The 15,257-nt window shown below is 60.0% G+C and overlaps 1 protein-coding gene across 1 annotated transcript in view; it reads right to left on the bottom strand.

The window, feature by feature from the left end:
• The window catches only part of CPZ (carboxypeptidase Z), a 29,517-nt gene extending 20,860 nt beyond the window's left edge, over positions 1 to 8,657 (bottom strand). Inside the window, exons 1-3 of the mRNA XM_025887484.2 lie at positions 8,466 to 8,657; positions 3,132 to 3,164; positions 1,362 to 1,736 (exon numbers count right to left, since the gene is read on the bottom strand). Coding sequence (XP_025743269.1) covers positions 1,362 to 1,736; positions 3,132 to 3,164; positions 8,466 to 8,553 — 496 coding nt within the window. The 5' untranslated portion in view covers positions 8,554 to 8,657. The remainder of the gene's footprint in view (positions 1 to 1,361; positions 1,737 to 3,131; positions 3,165 to 8,465) is intronic.
• Positions 8,658 to 15,257: the final 6,600 nt, after the last annotated feature.

Below are 15,257 nucleotides of genomic sequence, written 5' to 3' on the forward strand. Positions count from 1 at the left end.
GAGGGAGGGGGGAGCTGGGGGGAAGGGAAGGAGGAAGGAGGGGGAGGAGGAAGGAGAGGGAGAGAGAGGAGGGAATAGGAGGGGGAAGGGGCAAGGAGGGGGAGGGGAAGGGAGGGGAGAGACAGTGGGAGGTGGGGGAGGAGGAGGGAGGGGGAGGGGGAGGGGGAAGGAGGGGACAGTGGGAGGTGGGGGAGGAGGAGGGAGGGGGAAGGAGGGGGGGGGGAAGGAGGGGAGAGACAGTGGGAGGTGGGGAGGAGGAGGGAGGGGAAGGGGAGGGGGAAGGAGGGGAGAGACAGTGGGAGGTGGGGGTGGAGGAGGGAGGGGGAGAAGGGGGGAGGAGGGAGGGAAGCCCTCGCCGGTCCTCTAAAAGGTCTCCTCTAAAAGGCCTCCTTCGGACCAGCCCTGCTCTTCCGGGCCTGGCGCCATCCCTCCTCCTAGGGCACAGGCTCCCGCCCCCTCCGGTCTCAGGACTGAAGACACAGCTCCTGCAGAGGCTGCTGAACAGTTAATCCTTTTCCCTAAGCGTCTCCCTTGCCCTGTGGTTTTCTTTCTGCTCAAAACGGTTTTGAGGAAGGAAAAAAGCAGACGGAACCAGCAATTTGGTGGCAGAATTGCCCAAAATAATCCCTCTCGGGCCACCTCCAAGGGCTTTCCCAGGGCAGGCGGGCTCGGCCCCACGGGGACGTCTGGCTCTCTTCCTCTGCACCCCTGCACCCGGTGCGCCCGCGGCCAAGTGTCCTGCCTCTGCACACGCACACAGCTCCTACCTGCTGGCAGGGCGCCACCCATGGGCCCGCTGCACCTGCACACGGGCCTGTGGGTGGCAGAGTCCTCGGGCCCAGAGCCAGCTCCAGACCAGCCCCGAGCCCCACACACAGCCGGCGAGCCAGGAAGCCAGCGCAGACAGGTCCCTGGGCTCCCCTGTCCTCTCAGTACCCCAGCACGGAGCCATGCACACAGCAGGCGCTCAACGGCTGTTTGCTGACCTCACAGACCGATCGGTGGTCTGACTCTGCCAGGCAGACGCTGGCTTCCCTGCTGCCAGTTGCCTTCCCAGAGCCTCCGCTCTGTCCTCTAACAGCTCACATCCGTGGGGGGCGCCCAGCACCAGGTCACGGGGACCTGACCATGAGCGGCATGACGTGAGTGTGGGCCACGCGGGGACCGTACGGTCCTGCCCTGTCCGGGGCGGCCCACACTGGCCACGCGTGGCCCTTTGCACTTAAGCTTCCATTTGTTAAAGTCACGGCTGGCCCAGGCACCGGCGCCGGAGGCCTCCATATGGGGGACGTTTGCCCACCGTGACTCGGCGATCCTCTCTGAACATCTGGGCACCAGTGCAGCCCCGGGGCCCCACGCACCTCGCAGCTTCTCCAGGGGGTCATAGCAGCCCTCCTCCACACTTGAAAAGTAGTGGCCACAGTCGAGGAAGTAGGGCCAGGCCATGTCGATGGCGTCGAAGGCGGACTGGCAGGCCTCCTGCAGCCCCTCACACACGTGCCGGCAGGGCCTGTGCACATGGCCGCCCTCGCAGCGGGGGGCTAGCACAGCGCAGCCCAGCAGCCGCAGGTCAGGGTTGCACTGGCCCTCCAGCAGGTGGTGCAGGACGCTCAGCAGGATGTACTCCGAGCTGGACTCCACTGCCTCCCGGGACCGGTGCTCCAGCAGGGTAGGGAAGGTCGTCTGGTTATAGGCCACGTCACTGCAGGTCCTGAGCTGCATGTCCACACACGTGGCTGGGGGCAGGTGGGGTCACCGGGTCACTCCCTGCCTCCGTGACCCACACGGTCATCCGTCCTGCCCCAGCAGAGCCCCACGGGGCCAGGGCCCACAGGGATGGGGCCCCGACCAGGGCTCCCGGGGAGGAAGCCAGAGCCTGCGGGGGACCAGACAAGGCTCCCGAGACTAACTAGGCTCCACTGCTCCCTGGGGAGTGAGCCGGTGCAGGCCGCTCTGGGCCTCCACTGCCACAGCTGCAAAATGGGTGTGGGAAAGCCAGCCTTGCCGAGGGGCTGCCCCATCAGGGGATGTGGAAGAAGCCAGCAGACCCTGGTTTTGCAGAAGCAGGTGCGGACCCTCCCAAACTCACAGCCCCGAAGTAAACGAGTCCCCAAAGATGCACCCGGCTTGGAATGCCTCGTGTCTCCAGGAAAGTGGCAGATCGCGGAGTGGTTAGCTCAGGCTCAGGGAGCTGAGGACGGGGCTGGTGAAGACAGCCACGGCTCAGCCCGGCCTGACCCAGTTCTGCATCTCACAAGGGTGGGTGTCCCGGGTACAGGGAATTTATTGTCACTGGGCATTTTCTGGTGTGATCCTTAACTCCTATCTCTCCAACCCAGTACGGCGGGGGGCCCTTGCCTGCCCCACAGGCCTCTCCGGCACGGAGCTGAGTGCACGGTCATCCCCAAGCTGCCCCCCTCTGTGCCCTCAGGTGCAACTCCCTCATGGTACAAGTGACAAGATGTTGCCAGTTTTCAAAGTTTAAAAGGACGGGGTGATTTCTGCTCAGCATTTCTCTGCTCAAAACATTTTATATGTGTCGTTGGCTTTTCTATTGAGAGAATATTCCCTGCTTTTCAAAAAAGTCTAGTCCCTCCACTTAGAACATACCAGATGCCCAAATGTGGCAGGAGGGGACTTGAGAAGAAGCACCCGCTTCTGAGCTCATCAGACCTGTCAGAGCCCACCTAGTCTTCAAGCTCATCCCCTGAGATCAGCTTTCCCTTCCTCATGTTACAGAGGGGAAGGGGTTTGCCTGGCAGGTGCCTGCACGCAGCCGAGACTCAGGGAGCTCACAGGCTAAAGAGCGGACATGCCGTGTACACACGGCCACGTCGGACCCCAGCCAGCTATGGGGGCCAGGGGAGCAGGGATGCTTGGAAGGAGCATTTCTGGGGGAGCTGGGGACAGAGCCAGGGTGGGAAGCCCAGGCTGCATAGATAAAGGGTCCTTCCTCTTTTGTTTTGTCTAATTTCCTGCTGTTTAAGAAGGGGTTTGGATTTGAGTATTGGGCTTCGTTACTAATCACCCCTTGGGAACTGTGGGTTCAGCTCTCTAAAGGGCTCGACAGCGCAGAGGGACTGCATCACTCCCACAAAGCAAACGTGAGAGAAGTCCATGCATCATCGTACCACTGTGTGCAGCCCACGGCCCGTGGCATTCACCTGGGAAGAGAAAGGACAGTGCTGTTAGGGGTGTGGACCGCGGTCATTCCATCGTCCGGAGAATGCACACTAACGGTGGTGCGTGGCTGCTTCCGACGGCAGCCTGGCACCTCCCGAGTGCTGGCCACGCACCCGGCCCCGGGCTAACACCCCACCAGCTCTGTTTCAGGGGGCTGCACCCCAACCCTCCGGTGTTGATGGAAGCCTTCTCCCCGCTCCGCAGGGGAGGAGCCTGGCTCCCGGAGAGGTGCCATGACTCGCCTAAGGAATGACAGCCAGAGCGTGGGGTGGGTGCTCTGCATCCATCCGGCTCCAGTCTGGGGCCGCCCTGCCGTGTTTGCCAATCACCGTGGTGTAAACACCCACGCAGAGGCCGTTCCAAGCTTCTAGCAGTTGAACTAGTTCTGGCAAAATTCCCCAATATTTAACGAGCCTTTCTTGGAGCCTGTACCACAGCCGGCTCTATCCCCACCAGTAACTCTGACTCCACGTTATTCAAAGTCCCCAGAGAGTCAGACGGGCCCCAGCTCCCCCCGCCCCTTCCAGACCACTCTGCAAGAGTTGCGTTCCACCATCTCCTGAATCGGGGAGAAGAGGACCAACATGCAAACTATCCTTGCAATCATGGGCTCCCAGGGCCCTCCTCGAGACCCACACAGGGAGACCCAACAGTGAAAAGCCAGGAAAACCAGCCTTACTCAGTGCCACCTGGCAAGTTACCTCTCAGAAGGTCCGGGGCCTCTGGGAGCTCCAAGAAGGAGGAGCTGACTCAGAGGGATGGAAACCAGCATGAGGTTTAGAGCCTTGGCCCCTGCAGGCGTCCTGGGAGGACAGGCAGGCTGGGGGGCAGAAAGAGTGGGAAACAAGGGGGAAGGGGGTGCAGGGGGGAGCCCAGAAGAAGCTGAAACAGAGGGAAAAGCCTGTGTCTTAATCCTGTCACCTCACACAAAACCCAGGCCTGACCCATGAGCCCCAAGGGTGGGAGCCCCTTCTGGCGACGCACCCTGAGATCTGGGCGCTGTGAGCACTTTCCTGAGTGAACAAACAGGAGCCCCCACAGTGGGAGCAGCCAGAGGGTGGGCTCTGGTCCTGCGGGGCTGGCCAGGCAGCTCCCCCTTCCAGGACGCTCTGCACACGGTTTGCCCTCTGCGGACGAGGCAACCACAGCCCCCGACCCCACAGCAGACAGGCTCCCAGCGCCCTCATGGGATGGGGGACTACAAGGTACCCCCTCGCTGCCTGGTTTCTACTCTCAAAACTGGCGACCAAGAGATCCAGGCAAATGCTTGGCTGTGTGCAGATGCTCTGCAGGAACAGGCCTGCTGCCCTGGGACTCACTCTCCCTCCTTGTCCAAATAATACGGTGAGGGAGCCCAGTGCGAGCCAGGGAAGATGCCTAGCACTGGACCTAGACAGCCCTTGGTCATGGCAGGGAGACCCTGGTTTTTTTCCCCATTGCACGTGGGGTTTACTATAATCATGTGGTGGGAATAACATGAAGGTTCTATGGCACGACCCACATTCAGTGCCCAGCACAGGACGTGGCTCGGGTAGATGGCCCATAAGTAATAGCTCCGTTACTGCTACTGTTTTATAACACCCTTAAGACAGTGAGCCAAGGGTTCCAGGCTGTCCTAAGTGGCTGGCACCACTTGGGAAAAGCAACAGGCGAGAGAATAATTATCCTTAAATGATTTTCCTAAATAATTTTCCCAAATTTTGCTGGCTCTAATGCAACAGAGGGCTGCAGGGTGCCTACTGTGCCCACCTCGGATGCTGGGACCAGCGCACTGGCCGTGAGCGAGCTCGAGGACCCTGAGCAGCAAAAACTACCTGCTCCCCTCAGCATGCAGGGGAGGGCGTTTCTGGGCACCCACCTGACACTCCAAAGTCTTTATGGTCTATCGTGTTCCCTGACCCGTGCCCACCGTCGTCTGCAGAATGAGAGGCGTGACAGGCTGAACCAATACTTGAGGGAAAAAAGGAAAGAATAGGAAACCGACCCAGGACCTTGCTTGGAACAGTGTGCTGTTATCTGGCTGTCTCTGTAGCTAAAGGCACTGAGTTAACGCCAGGAGAACGGGTAAAAGCATCAGATCCATGCAGGGTCCTGTGCACGAGCGTCTGTGCCCGACGCTGACTGCTGAACCCCAGGACGCGCGCTCAGCTGACCCCCTGCCACAGCCCATGTGAGCTCGCACAGGGGCAGATGCCGTGACTCAGAAGGTCCGCTCAGGAGCCCGAGGTCTCACGGACCCTCAAGGGCCCCTGGCTCCCCTGCCCACGCCTGCATCCGTGTGCCCGGAGTGCACCCGCCGTGTGCCTGCGCTGAGCGGCAGTGGGCGAGCCTGCAGACTTGTTCAGACTCGGCACGCACAGGGAACGGAAGGACTCCCGGGGGGCAGGACCCCCGTGGCCTCAGGAAAACATGCAACGGGGAAACCGGGAGTGGACCAGTGACCCCGACTGCCCCCACAAAGTTACCAGGTGCCACACAAGGGGGCTGGATTTTGAGTGGATGTGAAGGGATCCCTCCCGGTTTTGAGGGGTTTTGATGTGCAGAGGAAGAAATTGAAGTTCGGGTCTCAGTTTCCTCTTCTGTGCAAGGAGGTGACAACAGAGCCCATCATTGTGGGGGAGCCCAGTAAGGGCTCCACAGATGGTAGCTGGGTCACATGGGCAGAAGGAGGGCTGCCCATCATGACCCCCGTGCTTGTGGGCAGGACGCGTGGACGGCACCTGCTGATGTGGGCACGGGAGCCAGCCAGATGGGGGGGTCGTGCTTCCTGGGGCTGCTACAACAAAGCTCCGCAAGCTAGTAGACAGACACCGAACGTCCCGCACCGCTGGAGGCCGGCAGCCTGAAATCAGGGGCTGGCAGGCCGGACCCTTCCGCGGGACCTGAGGGAGGGTCCTCCCCGCCTCTCCCAGCCTCTGGGCTCCCGACAGCCCTGGGCTTGTGGCTGCACCCCCATCGTCACATGCCCTTCCTGGTGGGTCTGTGTCCCAATGTGTTCCTCTCCTAAGCACACCCGTCATTGGATTTAGGGCCGGCCCTGAGCCGGTGTGGCTTCCTCGTACTCTGACTGTACCTGCGAAGCCCCACTTCCCAGGAAAGTCACAGCCACAGGTATGGGGACTCCAACATTTCTTTCTGGGGACACAATTCCACCCACGACGAGAGGCCAGCCCCAGTGTGCACCTTCGGGGAGCTCAGGGCTGGGGTGGGGTCAAGGGAGGAGTGGCCCGCTCTGGCCCACGGCGCACTCAAAGCGGGGAGTCCCTGCCGACGCCTGCTGCACATGTGAAGTCCTCACCAAGTCTCAGACTTAGTATAAAGAAAGAACATAAAGCACCTCATTCGTAATTGTATATGGATGACAACATGCTGAAACAAGATAGTGGCTTAAATAAAATTGGTTGTTCGGGTGAATTTCACCCGTGTCTCGTGTCCTCTTTAGTGTGACCACTAGAAAACGCAAAATTATCATGGGGCAGGCATCCCTGGGTGTCGAGGGCGCCAATCCAAGGCTGCTCCTCGGCCGCCCCCGCACGTGCCCGTTCCACGAGGTGACCACAAGGTGTCAGCACGTCTTCAGCGAGGGACCCAGGCTGACCTGGGGCTGGCCGGCTTCCCGGCTCCCTCCCTCCCTCCCTGCCTCCCTCCCTCTTCAGCGGAGGTTAGGTTGTTGGTTCTGGCCAAGGACTCTTCTAACAGACAAGAAACCTGAATGCGGCCAGAGAGGTTGGGCCATCTGCCCAAAGCTACACAGCAGAGAAGAGGACTCAGGATTTGAACCCAGACCTGCCTGGCCCCTCGGAGCACGAACACTGCCTCAGCCCGCAGGCTCCCTGCGGAGCTCTGGAATAAGGCAAGAGACAAGGGCGGAGGGGAGGGTCCAGGCTTGCTCTGAGGCTCCAGGACGGGCACAATAAAGACACAGATACAGGCATCAGGTAGAGCAGCCTGGACGCAAACCGCCCCGTCCCCGCCCCGAACCAGCCTGCCTTCTGGAAAAGCCATTCGGCTTCTAAGGACTGCACATGGTCCTCTGTCCGGAGTGAAGATCGGACTGGAGCAAGGATTTCTCCTGGAAACAGTCACCGGTGCCACCTCAGGGCTTCAGCCAGAGCTCCCCACCCCACCTCCGCCCATTCCTCAGAGTGAGGAAGGAGTGGCCTGTGCCAGCATCCAGAGGAGGGGGTGCACTTCTCCCTGGGAAAAGGACAGGTCAGGGAGGACTTCTTGGAGGAGGGGGCCATGGTCCCCAACAAGCCTATGATTCTAGACATTTCCTGGGGTCTCAGAGGTCCAGGGGATGGTCCATCCACGACACAGTGCAAGTTCTCTCCACATCCTGCCTGCACACCTGTGCACACGTTTGCACACACACACAGGCACACACTCTGCCTGGGCCTTTCTGCAGCAATGGAGAGGAGGAAAGGGGTGAGGGCGAGGGCCAGAGCGGGGAGGGAAGAAAAGGAAAGATCGGCATTGGCACGTTTGAGAGGGACATTTTGCTCCTGGCACATGGACTTGGCTGTGCCAGCACCTTCTCAGGTATCCACAAACCCCAGCCCCCGAGAGATGCCCAGACTCCTGTGCCCAAGGGGACAGAGATGTCTGCCGCCGATAAGGATGCTGAGGACAGGGGACTAGATGCACCTCCAACTCTGAATATGAGGGGAAACTGAAGCCCGCTCCAGGAGGGACCAGAGCCCAGGACCGCAGGTCCCTGCCTCCACCCCTCACCCCACACTCACAGGTGAGATCACACAGGCAGGCGCATCCCTTCCCCCTGTCCCAGAGCCCTCCAGGCACACCCACTCCCTCCCCAGGCGACCACCAGCCCCCTCCCAGGCCCTCAGAGCCCATTTCGGGAGATATTGTTGTCCACATCACTGGCCTGAGGTGGCAGGGAGCGGTCAAGAGTTTGCTGCTGCCCACAGGCTGCCCCCTTCCTGGGAGGAACAGGGACCTCGGACGGCCTGTCCCCTGCAAAGTCCTGGCACCTGCTCCCTCAGACCCCACCGGCAGGGTGCCCCACCCACTGTGCCCTGCCCCGAGGGGGACTCCGGTGGGCAGGGCACGGTGCCCCTCTGCTGCCCCAGCTACCTGCTGCTCTCCGCCCTGGGGTCCCAGCCTCCCTGTACCCCGAGAGCCCAGTGCCCCCCTCCCAGCGGACCATGAGTTCCAAGGGCACGGGCGCGCGCTTGGGGACCTGCTCCGGGGCCAGGGGTCGCTGGGGGGCGGGGGAGGGGGCCAGTTCCCGGCACGGGGCGCGCGGTGGTGGGCCTTACCGGCGGGCCCCCGGGCGAGCGGGCACCCGGGCCGGGCGGCGGCGGCGGCCAGCGCGGCAAGCAGCAGCAACGGCGGCGGGGGCCGCATGGTGGGCGGCGGGCGGGCGGCGGCGCAGTGATGTGGCACTCGGCACTCAGGCCGCGGGGCGAAGGCCGCTGGGCTCCCGCCCCCCAGGAGCGCGAGCGCGGAGTCGGGTTACAGCGCAGCCCAGACTCAGCGTGGAGGGGTGCCGGCGGGAGGGACCGAGCCGAGCTGCCCGCTTCCGGCCCAGGGCCCGCCCCCAGGGCCCGGCGCCCCCTCTAGGGCTCGGTCTCCCTTCTGGCACCGAGGGCCCTGGGAGCTGACCTCCAAGCCCCTGCTGATCCTGCCTAAAAACCCCTCTTTTTGAACAGGGCGGGTCTGGGGGCCAAGGTGGGCCCTGGCCCTCGTGTTCACCCCAGCTGGTGGTGAACGGGCCAAGTTACTCCTCTGTCCCAGGAGGGAGGAGGGAGTGACCCCATCCCCCCACGGAGCCAGGGCGTGGGTGTAGGAGAATTGTCTGTGCGGGATGTTTAGGTACCAGGAAGGGCAGGCAGCTCTGGATGTCCTTGGGCGGCTCCTCACCTCTGAGGGGGGGGGTCTCCCTCTGCTCCCTGAGGAGAAGCCCCCTCCTGGTCGCTCCAGCAGAGCCAGGCAGGGAGCCTGGCGCCAGGGTCCTCAGTGAAATGTGGCAGACCATCACTCAGCTCATCAAAGGGGGCAACAGACCAACCCAGTGGTGGCATAAAATATCGCAGGGGTGAGTCCACCTCCCCTCTAGATGAGGGGGCAAAGGCAATGTGGGGGCGGGGGCGGGACAGTCCAGCGCAGACAGCCACGCCTCCATGACCTGACTGCTGAGGGTGTGGGAGGACTGCTTCCCACTCTCCCCAGCCCCTGCCTACATCGCCCGCAGCCATCCGGGCAGGAATTCGAGGGGCCTGGGAGGAGGGAAGCCCAGGACCCTGGTCCCAAGGTGAGGGAAGTGTGGCGCCAGAGCCCCCGGCTCACTGCCCAGAGCCTCTCTCTCTTCCCAGGACCAGGACTGTTTTGGGATTTAGCGAACGCCTTTGAAGCACCCCCTCATGGAGCTCAGCAGGTGCTGACTCTGCCGTCCAGATGTGCACACATCTGCCTGCCAGCCACTTGTCACAGCCCACAGCTGCAGTCCAGCCCCTGGTGTGCTCGCGCCCTGGGCCCTGGGGACAATGCCAGCTAGACACCTGGGTCCACATCCCAGCAGTCACCTGGGCCAGTCCCTCCCCTGCTAGGCCATCCACCCAGACTGTCTTTAGCATCCATGTGCCTTTATGGGACTCCTTTACCAACTGTCCTGGGTGGAGGGGAGGACCGACCCTATAGCCAGATGCGACTCCGCCCTAAGACTTTGGGCAAGCCCCTTAACCTGGAGTCTGGGATTATCGTGACGGTGCCTGCCTTGGGGTAAACATCGGACAAGGGCTTCAATCCATGCCTGGCCCCGAGAACGAGCCGCTTACTCCAGCCCATTGACTCTAGTTGCCCTTTTCGGCATCCGATGTTCCATGCCGCCCTCTGTCCACCCAGACCGCAGCTAGTCCTTCCAGAAGTCTCTGGGCTTGCTCCAGCCCGGGCACTTTCCTTTGACTTTCCCATCTGGGGTCCCCGCTCCAAGCTGGGAGGGCGAATTCAGACCCCACCTTTCCTGAGTGCCAGCTGATGGGTGCACATTCTCGGGGAGGTTTTCACCCTCCGCCCCGTGTGCCAGGGGAAGCATGTGAGTCTCCTTGCTGTCCCCTCTCGTAGGCAGGTTAGGTTCTCACGACACTGAGCCTGCAACCCATACATGGCCAGATTTGTGTGGGCATCTCCTATTACAGCCCTCACTGTGGGTTTGTTTTTTGTCTGAGCAGTATATGGAATAATGATACTGTTTCAAACCAGTGGCATCTAAGATTTGGGAAAGAGAAAGGGTCATGTTAGCTATTGCTATTTTTAGGGACCCAGTGGGTAGAATTTGGTAATCCGCTCTGGGACCTACCTCTTTCCTTCCCAATTAAGTTGGAAGGAACCGTCTCTCACCCAAGCCTCCTTGTCCAAGAGAGGAGGAGGGCACCCCACCAAGTGTTTTGGCAGGGCCAAGTCCAGGCAGGTTAACCCTTTCCCAGGGCCAAGAGCTGTGTAAGTCCTCCCCCTTCCCTGCTCTGTCCGGCCGCCCACGGGATAATTGGCCAAGAGGGGCGGGGCAGCGTGTGGCCAGACCTGGACCATCAGGATGGGACAAGGTGACGCAGCCAGAGCCTGAGGCTGCAAGAGTTTAGATGCTCGGGCGGGCAGTGGAGGGACAGGGTAAAACATGGGGGAGGAAGCCTCGTGGTGTCACGGAGAGAACACAGACTCTGCCATCCCCTATGGGTCACTTCACCAGGTGGCTCGCCCTGAGCCAGTGGCTTACTTCAGTGAGCCTGGGGCCCTCCGCTGGGAAGGTGCCGTTGCCCATCTCAGGGCTCACGATGATGGGGGAAGTCCACCCCTCCTTTGGTGCCCAGCTGAAGGGTCAAGGCCCCTGGGCGCAGCACCCAGACTCCACCCCTCCCCAAGCTTCCTCTGGGACAGCACTCGCCTCCCTGAACTTAGCGGGTCTAACTCGTCCAGATTCCAGAGAGCTCTCCAGAACCAGCTCGGTGCTGCCCCTGCTGGGAGCTGGGGAGACGTTCTCCTCACGAAGCCCCAGCCCCGCCTGGAGTTGCCAACCCTGCACGGTGGGGAGTGGTTCCTGCCCTGTGGGGTCTCAGACCCTCTGGGAATCAGATGGGAGCTGGGCACACCCCCGCCCCCCGGAAGAGCATGTGCTGTGCTGCGTGCCCCGGGAAAGCACAAAGTTTGCAGGAGGACTGAGCCCCCGCGGGGCAAGTCTAGTCCCACACCTCTCGGAAGCCCAGCAGGGAGCCGCTTCCCTGGTAGCTGGCTCCGGGCTGCTGCAAAGGCAGCACTTTCTCTTTTGCAGAGAAACAAGAGAACTTTGAATAAAATGTTTATTGATTCACACAGCACTTGGGACGTGACATCATTTTGCAATACATTTAAGAGCACACGAAAAGGATCTTTCAAAATAAAAAAAAAAGACCACAAATCCAAGGCGAAAGATAACATAGCGAGTCAGAGAATGCTCTAGAATGCCCAGCATGGACACAACTAGTGGCACTCACCCGGGAGGCACCTGTGCCTGAGTGGTCTTCTAGAAAATTCCCTGGTGTCTTCAGGGAAGGCAGAACAGGAGAGAAGCCGTCACCGCCTGCGATGCGTGTTGTCTCTTCCTAGCTGTGGCATTTTCCAGGGGACAAGATACACATATTTCCTCGCATGGATGCAAGGCTTCTTCTTGCCCCCAGAGAAGTTCCCAGGAAGGAGAGAGGGTTCAGCCTGCGAGTTCACAGCCTGGCTCTGAGTTACCTGCAAGACAATAGAGACAGAGCTTCCTTTGCAAGCACTGGGGGTGCCCATGGGACCCCAGGCTCTAGGGCCACGTGCCGCCTGTGAACCCCCTCACACCTGCAATGGCTAGCCCAAGGCTGGAACGTGGCTTTCCTCGAACTGCCTGGGTGGGTTTTTTGTTGTTTTTAACTTCTTCCTGACCACAGATCTAGTTATTATCATTCCTAAAAATAATTTGTTTTCTTTGAATTGCGCTTTACAATTTATAAGCACTTAAATATAACCTGCTTGCGGGGAGACATTGGAGAATCAGCCCAAAGCTGCCAAATGACACCCCAGGGGTTGGGAAGAACCTGTCCAGCTGGCTCCAGCAGGCTGTAAGCTGTCCCTGATGCCCTGATGGGCCCCAAGGAGCTCTGTGTTTGCGTATCTACAAGGAAGAGACTCAGGACCTCGGCTGGGGGGCCAGCACTGCAGGCTCTGCAGCATCCCACCGGCGAGGCCCTCCCTGAGAGTCCCTCCTACCACGTGCTGGGCCCCTATCCTGCAGCCCAGCCCCAGTTCTGCAGGGGACGGCTGGGGCCCGAAGAGATGCGCAAACAGCAATGGAGAGGGAACTGTGTCCATTCACCCCTCACGCAACACACCCCTACAGAGGGCTTACAACACGCTGCGCACCATTCTAGTTTTGAACCGTGAACTATAACAGATGTGCACACGGGTCCCGGACGCTGTCCCATGGGCCCATTTAGTGACCATAACCGGGAGTGCCCCACCCCACTGCCAGCCTGAGGGAAGCCCCAGCCTCTCTCGGGTCCCCTCAGTGCTGAACAGAGTGGCTGTCGTGAGGAGCAACCCCCACTCTCAGCAGCCGATTGGGATGCCGGCCAGGACCTGGGGGAAGTCCACTCAGGGGTTGGCCGCGGCCTAGCCGTAGCTCAGGTACTTGCTCAGGATGCCCCAGGGAGGGCTAACAGTGACAAAGGACACACACTCCACTAGCCTGTCAGGGAGTTGAGCAGGTGGTTCAGTGGCAGTGACCACGCCCACGTACACACCCGTGCCCTAGAGTGGGAGGTTCTAGAACCACAGAGAGTACAGGCGACAGCCTTGCCATTTCTAGCTGAGTGGCTCTGCGCACGCTTTGTGAGCCTTAGGCTCGTGTCTCCAGTGAAGGGCATCGGGGGACTGAGCTTGGGAGCAGCACAGCCGGGTTAGTGTGTGCAAAGAGCTGCCTGGCTGGTACCCCCCACATTAGAAGCAGGAATGAAATCAGAGCCTCATGGCCACGTGCGTGGATGGGATTCTAATGTGGCGGGTGGTTTAACCCGTAAGCATTCATATACGGAGGGGTGTGCTGTTCCTCCCGAAAGAGTCTCTCTCCCCCTGCCAGGTGGTGCATCTGTTCTGGTCATTTTGTAATTGCTACAACTATGTTAGAGATCTTCTCTGGGGAGTTGTTTTCAGAACTGTGATGCATTGTTAGATTCCTCTGTGGACACCTTGAAGGTGGATTTAACCTGCTTAGAAATATCACAGAGTCACCTTGAGCCCAGCAGTGGTGGTGAGGAGGAAGAAGGTAAAGGAGCTGGGGACACAGTGATTTTCCCTTTCTGTTTCTTGGTTATCGCCCTTGGGTTTTATTGATTCAAATGCCAGAGTGGATTAAGGTCCCAGGTGTGCGGCACCCTCACCTCCGGGAGTGTGCAGTCTGGGGTGGGGATGGGGGTGCAGATGAATACAGAGCCAGGGTGCTGCTCCCAAACTCAATCCCTCAATACCTCTCCCTCACCGGAGACACCTGCCTGTCCCTGTTGACCTGCGTCTTCTGCCATCAGGACAAAGAGCCCAGCGAGGCAGGACTCACCTGGAACCCGGCACAAAGCCCAGCACGCAGGAGGTGCTCAGAAAATGGTGAGTGAGTGAGTGAGATGCACCGCCTCGTGAGCACTCATGACAGTCATAAGCGGCTCTATTTTATCTCATCCACAGTTCCCACAAAGGGTTTGGTGATGTGCGTCACAGAGAAGAGAGTGTGAGCAGTCTATGTCACCGAGTGCGCACAGTGAAATTGGGCTGCCAATGTATGCACTAAGGCTCTGCTCTTCCTGCCACACATGTGTGTGCATATGCACATGCACGCTCACATATACACACACGGGTCCTTGCACACCTAAATGACAGAAAAGTAAAAGCTAGCAGTCAACATAGTGTGGTTGAGTAATCCAGGCTCCCTCATTATTCATTTACAATTTCAAAAGCAAATACTGAAGCTGGGTCACATGAAGGAGCTCTTGAAACTCTAGCACCCACCCCTGGGGGCACACACACACACACACACACACACACACACACTCACATGTCTACACGCATGTGTACACAGAAACCATACCAGATCAGATTGCTGGTTCATGGGACAATGCCACGGTTGGCCCTGTCTATGACTGCACACATGCAGTTTAAGAACATGAGACACCGGCCAGGTTTCGTGTGAAGAAGCATGGTGATGCCTGTGATCCATGAGAAATCCACCCTGTCCTGGGGCCAGATGGGTGGGGGGCCAAGAGCCACCTGACTCACATCCTGAGCATTGATTCCAGAGAGCTCTCAGTGGGAGCTTGACAGGGTGGACAGAGCCCACTTCATTTGGCACAGATGCTCCAGAAGCCTCCCCCAACCCATGGGAACCATGGGTGCCCTCCCTATCACGCTTAACAAACCAAATGACCTGAGGAGGTAGACAGCCTGAACAGACAAGTCGACCTCCCAGTGCATCCTAGAGCTTCTAGGAGATGCTTGCTGGAACAAACCCAGGAGCCTGGCACCCTGCCCAGTGCCCTCTCTGCCCCTTGCGTAGGCAGCCTGGGCCAGAGGCTGAGAACCATCAGCTCCACCCAGGAGCCACTTCCCTCAGGGTGTCCTTCTGCCTCGGCCCAAGATGGGGTGTGGGGACCACCCAGGGAGGCTGACCACAGCAGGGGCCTGGCCACGGAATGAGAATCCCAGGAATCCCAGTGTCAGGAACACAGAGACAGCTGCTCTCACCACAGGACTCTGACCGTCTGGGCCCCTGACATGCAGTCTCCACCAGTCTCCTACCAGCTCCAGGCCAGGGTCTCCAGGGAAAGGGATGGGAGGAAGAGCTCTGGGCGAGTGTGACAGTGGCCTTGGCCGGGACTTGCTGCAGCATCCCCGAATCCATGTCCAGGGGATGCTGAGTCTGAGGCCTCGGTTGATCCCAGACCACCTAACTGGCTTTAAAAGCTCCCTAAGACTGGGAAGAGTCAGACGTTGGCTCAGACAGACCCCGCACCTGCCTGGCCCAGCCTCAGTCTCCCCAGACAGGACCAGCTTTCTCA

The sequence above is a fragment of the Callorhinus ursinus genome, unplaced genomic scaffold, assembly GCF_003265705.2.
Source record: "Callorhinus ursinus isolate GAN/ISIS: 27379988/994484 unplaced genomic scaffold, GSC_fseal_2.0 scaffold4, whole genome shotgun sequence".
In the NCBI taxonomy this organism is placed as follows: Eukaryota; Metazoa; Chordata; class Mammalia; order Carnivora; family Otariidae; genus Callorhinus; species Callorhinus ursinus.